Here is a 7,408-nt window from a genome sequence, read left to right as displayed (position 1 = left end):
GTCCTGTTTGCTTTCTTCTACTCCCTACTATCATCTCGTTCCCGTCCTACCAGAGAATCGAGTAGCCCACTACAGCTTGACTCTCTCTGAGCTGTACGTACTTTTAGCTTACTCTCTCTCTCTCTCTCTCTCTCTCTCTCAGCTGTATGCGAATCCGAGGGCACCGAGGGCGAGCAAAGCCGGCGAAAAGGGACGCCGAGATCGCCGTCATGCGGTCGTGGTTTTCATTTTGTGCCCTCTGTCGGCCGTGTCAGGAGGCACCATTGGGATTCCCGTAAAGTGATATCTCTTACTGTGTTCCGGTCTGGCTTGACCGCAAAACACCGGCTGCAAGCATTTTATCTACGTGCTTTTGTGCTCTGCCCCCTCGCGCGGCACCACCCCTCTATAGTCTCGCCTCGCTCACATCGAACTCGGCCAGCTCCTGCTCGCAGACGCGGATCGTGCGGAGCAGGATGCGCTTCTCGTTCCGCCGCAGCTTGACCGCCATGCGCTGGCGCCGGCTGAGGGTGGCAAACATGGCTGCCGCGGGAGGAGCGGGGCCGGTTCGGTGAGCCGCGCGGGGGGGGGGGGGGGGGGGCTCCTCCTCCTCCATTTAGCGCCCAGGCGGTGCGGCTGAGGCGAAGACGTAGAACTTGCACACCGTCAGCCCCGCCGCAGACGGCCGGTTGAGGTAGATGTAGCGCCCCAACGCGTTGATCTCCACCTCCAACATCACGTTCGACGACACGCTCACGTCCGACTTCACCAGCGCGTTGCCCGTGTACGTCTCCGCCGTCGAGCCGAGATAGATGTCGACGTCCGTCAGCCGCTCCGGGCAGCAGTCTTTGCGGTTCTGCAGCCGCACGTAGCGCACATACATCTCGCTCCCGAGGTCGACGCCCCACCATTGCCTTGTGTAGTGGCCGCACTCGGCCCACGGCCGTCCCGTCGTGCTGTCGGCGAATGCAAGGTCGCTCACGGGCGCCTGCTTGTCGTAGATGCTCAAGTCCTGGTACGTGGTGGCGGCGCTGAGGTCGAGCAGCTGCACGTCAGGCGGCGGCGGCGGCGGCGGCGGCGCTGGCGGCGGCGGCGGCGACGGTGGCGGCGGAGGTGGCGGCGGCGGCGGCGGCGGCGACGGTGGCGGCGGAGGTGGCGGCGGCGGCGGCGGCGGCGACGGTGGCGGCGGAGGTGGCGGCAGCGGTGGAGGCGGTGATGGTGACGGCGGCGGCGCGGGCGTAGCGAAGACGTAGAACTTGCACACCGTCAGCCCCGCCGCAGACGGCCGGTTGAGGTAGATGTAGCGCCCCAACGCGTTGATCTCCACCTCCAACATCACGTTCGACGACACGCTCACGTCCGACTTCACCAGCGCGTTGCCCGTGTACGTCTCCGCCGTCGAGCCGAGATAGATGTCGACGTCCGTCAGCCGCTCCGGGCAGCAGTCTTTGCGGTTCTGCAGCCGCACGTAGCGCACATACATCTCGCTCCCGAGGTCGACGCCCCACCATTGCCTTGTGTAGTGGCCGCACTCGGCCCACGGCCGTCCCGTCGTGCTGTCGGCGAACGACAGGTCGTTCACGGGCGCCTGCTTGTCGAAGATGCTCAAGTCCTGGTACGTGGTGGCCGTGCGAAGGTCGAGCAGCCCCTGGCACTGCTTCTTGAACATGTCCTGTGGCGGGGCAGGGAGGGGAGAGGAGCGTGGGAGAGCGAGTACGCGCGTGCGTGCGTTCGCGTGCGTGTTCTGTGTGTGTGTGTGGCGGGGGCGGAAGGGGGTGCGCTGGTGTGGGAGCGGGGGGAGGGGGGAAGGGAGGGAGGGGAGGGAGGGGAGGGAGGGAGAGAGGTATGGTGGGAGTGGGCTGGGGTGGGAGTGGGCGGAGGTGGGGGTGGGGCTGGGGTAGGGTGGGGGCGGGGGCGGGGGCGGGGATAAGGGACTGCGCACGTAGAAGGCCGAGCACTGCTCGAAGTTGTCTTGGGTGTTTGTCATGCACTGGAGGAACTGCTGTCTCACAAACGAGCAAGCCGGGCCGGCCTGTCGGGGGAGGGGGGGGGGGGGTGAGAGAGCGAGAGCGAGAGGATTGTGCCTTCACGTGAGGGAACAGCGTCTAAGGTGCTCTCATGCCTGCGCCGCCGCCGCCGCCTCGGAGACCGGGTAGCACGAGGGAGGAGAGTCGGACGGAGGCGGCGGCGACGGCGAGGCGGAGGGAGGCGGCAACGGCGGCGGCGGCGGCATTGAAGGAGGCGAGGCGGGGGGCGGCGCCGAGGGCGGCGGGACTGGAGGGGGCGGGGAAGGCGGGGGCGGCTGCAGCGGGGTGGGGGGCGGCAGCGATGGCGGCAGCGATGGCGGCGGAGGCATCGGCGGCGGCGGCATGGGCGGCGGCGGCGACGGAGCTGGCGGTGTGGGCGGTGGCGTCACGGGCGGTGGCGGTGACGGCGGAGGCGGCTGTGGCGGCGGCGGCGTGGGCGGCGGCGGGCTCGGAGGCAAAGCAGGGGGGGGCAACGCGGGCGGCGGCGATGGCGACGCGGATGGAGGCGGCGGCGACGGCGAGGCGGAGGGAGGAGGCGGCGACGGCGAGGCGGACGGAGGCGGCGGCGACGGCGAGGCGGAGGGAGGCGGCGGCGAGGGCGAGGCGGATGGCGGCGGAGATGGGGGCGGCGGAGATGGGGGAGGCGGCGATGGCGGCGGCGGCGACGGCGGCTGCGCTGCTGGTGGCGGCGACGGAGGCGCGGGCGGTGGCGACGGCGAGGCGGACGGAGGCGGCGGCGACGGCGAGGCGGACGGAGGCGGCGGCGACGGCGAGGCGGACGGAGGCGGCGGCGACGGCGAGGCGGACGGAGGCGGCGGCGACGGCGAGGCGGACGGAGGCGGCGGCGACGGCGAGGCGGACGGAGGCGGCGGCGACGGCGAGGCGGACGGCGGCGGCGGCGACGGCGAGTCGGACGGAGGCGGCGGCGAGGGCGAGGCGGACGGCGGCGGCGGCGACGGTGAGTCGGACGGAGGCGGCGGCGACGGCGAGGCGGACGGAGGCGGCGGCGACGGTGAGTCGGACGGAGGCGGCGGCGGCGGCGAGGCGGACGGAGGCGGCGGCGACGGTGAGGCGGACAGAGGCGGCGGCGACGGCGAGGCGGAGGGAGGCGGCGGCGACGGTGAGGCGGACGGCGGCGGCGGCGACGGTGAGGCGGACGGAGGCGGCGGCGACGGTGAGGCGGACGGCGGCGGCGGCGACGGTGAGGCGGACGGAGGCGGCGGCGACGGCGAGGCGGACGGAGGCGGCGGCGACGGCGAGGCGGACGGAGGCGGAGGCGACGGTGAGGCGGACGGCGGCGGCGGCGACGGTGAGGCGGACGGCGGCGGCGGCGACGGCGAGGCGGACGGCGGCGGCGGCGACGGCGAGGCGGACGGAGGCGGCGGCGGAGGCGGTGGGCTCGGGGAGTACATTCCGTGGCACGCCATGTTGCAGGAGCGGTAGGCCGAGAGGGTGGCATCGTCGCACGACATGATGCACGCAACCATTTGCTCCGAGGACACTGGCGGCGGCGGCGGCGGAGGGAAACTGGCCGTGATGTGGTCCATGCAGTCGGCGGTGGGGAGGCCGAGCGCCTCCATGCCGGCGATGACGCCGGCGGCGGCGGAGACCATCGATGTGTGGCAGTTGAAGGGCTTGCGCACAGCACCGGCGTCGGCCGAGAAGACGTTCGTCGTGCCGGCGACACGCGACGAGCCATCGACGAGAGGTATTCCGCCGGCCCAGTGCCACCCTTGCGGCCAGGCGGCGACGGCGGCGTGGGAGGAGTCGAGGGAGAAGCCGGGCGTGAATGCGCCCCACGACGCTGAGGTGATGTTGATCGCCTGCCGGCGCGCGAGCAGGTCGCATTCGGTGGGCGGCTCGTCAACGAGGTCAATCAAGCCCGTCGAGGCGTTCCAGCCGCCGTGCGAGCGCATCTCGGGCTCCATCTGCAGCAGGATGACCTGGTAGGGCGCGTCTGGCACCGGGTAGTTCCCGCGGAGGTCCACCTCGAACGATTGGCCCGCGCAGTCGCCGTTGCCGGGCGTGACGAAGCCGTAGTTCCAGTTGTGCGAGTGGGTGCTCGCCGGCGGCCCTTCGCCGCAGACCTCACCGTCGCCGGCCGGGACGCACACGGACGAGGGGAGTAGGAAGCTTGCAGTGTAGTAGTGATTGTTGAAGGTGAATGAGGAGTAGAGGTCCGGTCGGCTGCGCGCCAAGATGCTGGCCGAGCCAATCGAGCTGGCGGCGAGGAGAACCTTGCCGCCGTTAGCCACCGGGGAGACTGTGCCGTCCGAGAGACGGACTGCCGCCGCCATCAGCTCGCCGCTGTTCGGATCCTCCTCAAAGTCGATCGAGCGCACCTCCGCGCCCAAGGTGGCATAGTCGGGCGCGCCACTGCCGTGCACACCGTGCGCGACGGTGCGGCGGCGGATGGAGTCGGCACTCCCTGGGGTGTGGAAGCCCGGAGGCATGAGCATGTCGCCCCAGGCGCAGCCCGTCTCGTTGACACAGGTCGCGAGCATGCCATTGTGATCGAGCAGGGTCTGGCCCTCGATGTGTTGCACGGGCGGGGGCACGGCTCCGAGCAGCGGCTTCCAGTAAGTGGCGTTGACCGAGGCAGCCGCGCAGGCTTGCGCCGCCTGGGCTGCCGCAGTGCCGATCGCGAGCCCTGCCGCCAGTTCCGCCGCGGTGCCCGGAGCGAACACCCCGCCGTTTGTTGTCTGCTGCCCGCCAAACACACCGGCAAACGGCAGCTCGGCGCCATTGTACGTACCCACAATGTACACCTCTTGCTTGTTGAAGGTCTCGAAGAACGGCAGCGTGTCGTACGTCCCCTCGAGTGGCAGATCCCCTCGCTCAAAGAGCCGTAGTGAACCCCCGCACCCGTCGGCGCCCGCCATCACGTCCGCCGCTAGGACGCCGCCCGGCCCGGCTCCGACGACGGTGCACTGCGCCGGTGGAAGCGTCACCGTCGGTGAGGCGGGGGGCTGCTGCGGCGGCGGCGGCGGCGGCGAGGATGCCAGCAACGGGGGGGTGGGGGGAGAGTTGGGGCAAGGTTCGCCTTGAACGACGATGACGGCGTTCATGGTTCCGTGCGGTGTGCAGTGGTATTGGTAAGAGCCAGCCTCATCAAACTTGACGGTGAATGTCTCGCCGGTGCTAAGCAGGCCGCTGTTGAAATGGCCATCCGCCGCACCGCGTGGGCCCGAGACGACGTCGTGCATCCCGTCCTCAATCGTCCACGTGACTGTGTCGCAGGTACGGACGTCGTAGCGCGACGCGGCCGGGCAATTTGGCGAGGCGCACGAGAAGCCCCAGTCGATGTCCCAGTGAGTGGGCTCGGTCGTTGGCGTGGCTGGCGGCGGCGGCGGGGGCGGGGAGTCGACAGTCGGAGGCGGCGGGGAGGGCGGCGGCGGCGAGGGCGGTGGCGGCGGCACTGGCGGCGCCGAGGGTGGCGCGGGGGGCCGAGGGTTGCACTCGACGTCGATGTACGTGCCGGCGCGGCGCCCAACCCCGCCGTTGTTGGAGAGGAGCAGTTGTTGGTGAGTCGCACTTGCATCCTCGGGGTCGCTGTCCGGCACCCAGAGCAGCCTGGCCTCCTCGGCCCAGTAGGCAATGACGCTCCCGCACATCGATCGCCGATCGTAAAAATCGCGGACATCGCCCTCCATCCCCCACACCGGCACCGGCGCGCAGTTGCTGCCGCGAGCGCCAGCGAGCAGGACGAGGCAGCATTCGTGGGCGGCGCAGCTGGCGGCATCGCTCACCGGCGGAGGCGATGGCGGCGACGGCGGCGGCGCCGGCGGAGGCGGAGGCGAAGACGGAGGTGGCGGCGGCAGGGACGGTGGCGTGGGCGGGCCGATCTGGAGCTGCGGCGGCGGAAGCGACGGCGAGAGGGAGGGTGGCGGCGGAGACGGCGGCGAGGGCTGCGAGGGCGGGTACGGCGGCGGCGAGGGCGGCGGCGGCGGCCGCTGGATGGTGATGCCGCGGACTTCGGCGGAGGCGGCGGGGTTCCAGGGGTCGCCAATGCAGAGGTCGTGCTCCTCGTCAAACCTACGCACCGAGGGGGCACGGCGCGCCGTGAGCTCGGTGAGGGCAGTGAGGAGAGGGGAGGGGTGCGCTCGAGGGGTGCGCGCGCCTTGGTGGGTTGCGATTGGCATTGCCCGCCGGGTACAAGTCGACGTAGCCCTTGCTGATGCCGTCGAGGTAGACGGCCATGGTCGTCGTCGTCACCTCCACGCGCAGCCTGTGCTCGTCGCTCCAAGAACGCGGCCCTGCCTCCTGTGCGCGCCTGCCGATAGTCGGCGGCGAAGGCGGCGGCAACGATCCCCAAAGGAGATCCAGCGTCATGATGTCGGCGACCCATCCGTGCGCGACCGGCATCCCTCCGTTCCACTTACAAATGCCCCCCACCTGGTTGTACCAGCAGCCTTGCAGGCCATTGCCGTCGAGCACTGCGCAGCCGCTGTCGCTCTTTGCGAGCCCCTTGAATTTGGAGCAACCGCCCGCGGCATTCCACTTTGTGCATCCTGCGTCGAGGCAGGTCAGCGTGCCCGGCGAGCCCTCCGTGACCCAGTTGGTCTGCGTCCAGGTCGACGTGAGCCAGTCGGGGTTGCCGGCCGCCAGCATCGTGCCGCCGCCATAGGTCAGTCGGAAGGTGTAGACGCCATCGCGCCGGAACGACTCATGGTCGGCAGGCAGGGCCATGTAGGCGTCGTCGTCCGCTGACATCCCGGCCGCGAAGGAGGTTCTGGCGGAATTGGGGAACCGAGCGGCCTGGATGTCTTGGTGGGCGATGGTCTGCCAGAAGCTCGGCAGCGATGGCGGCGGTGGCGGCGATGGCGGCGATGGCGGCGATGGCGGCGGTGGCGGCGGTGGCGCGTCCGCGACAAGGATTCGCACGCTCTGCACGCCCCACGACTCGTCGCGCGCTCCTTGGTTGACGGTGGAGGTGATCCGGACTGGCAGGTTGACGGCTGAGGTCGTCACGACCGCGGCGAGCTCCACCGGCCCGTAGTCGCCCCAGCTTCCGCCGCACTGGTTCGACCCGCCGTAGCGGATCTGGTGAGAGGCGACGAGGCTGTCGCCAACCCACACCTGGGCGTCCTCCCGGTCCCACGAGTCGATCACCACAAACGTCACCTCGACACGCACCATGCCGTGCGGAGCATCGCTCAGGTCGAAGGTCTTCTCGATGTAGGCACCACTGCCAAAGACGCCGTAGCCTCCGATCATCTCGCCAAAGGAGCCGCAGCTGGTATGGACGAGGAGCCTGTTGCTGCTCCAGCCGGTGGCGCCGGGGAAAGCATCGGCGACGGCGAGGGTCCAGCCGGGGGCGGCTGGCGGGTGTGGCGAGGCAGGCGGCATCGGTGGTGGCGAGAGGATGGGGAGCAGGAATTCGACGCGCCGGCTTCCCGCCA

The 7,408-nt window shown here is 70.8% G+C and overlaps 2 protein-coding genes across 2 annotated transcripts; both read right to left on the bottom strand.

Moving 5' to 3' along the window:
* Window positions 1-595: 595 nt before the first annotated feature.
* EMIHUDRAFT_314592 (hypothetical protein) lies at window positions 596-1,966 on the bottom strand (the record flags this gene model as incomplete). The annotated part of the gene is made up of 2 exons (XM_005782630.1): window positions 596-1,651; window positions 1,922-1,966. 2 exons carry the CDS (start codon window positions 1,964-1,966, stop codon window positions 596-598), a joined length of 1,101 nt encoding a protein of 366 aa, XP_005782687.1.
* A 933-nt stretch (window positions 1,967-2,899) lies between these two features.
* Window positions 2,900-6,747, bottom strand: EMIHUDRAFT_442554 (hypothetical protein; the record flags this gene model as incomplete). The annotated part of the gene is made up of 3 exons (XM_005782629.1): window positions 6,127-6,747; window positions 2,997-6,041; window positions 2,900-2,969 (listed from the first exon to the last, which is right to left on the bottom strand). Coding segments are annotated over exons 1-3 (3,708 nt in total), but the record flags the coding sequence as incomplete, so codon positions are not given.
* Window positions 6,748-7,408: the final 661 nt, after the last annotated feature.

This window comes from Emiliania huxleyi (assembly GCF_000372725.1).
Source record: "Emiliania huxleyi CCMP1516 chromosome Unknown EMIHUscaffold_188, whole genome shotgun sequence".
Taxonomy (NCBI): Eukaryota; Haptophyta; order Isochrysidales; family Noelaerhabdaceae; genus Emiliania; species Emiliania huxleyi.
Note: the sequence above shows the minus strand (reverse complement) of the source record. Positions and strands in the feature narration are given on the sequence as shown.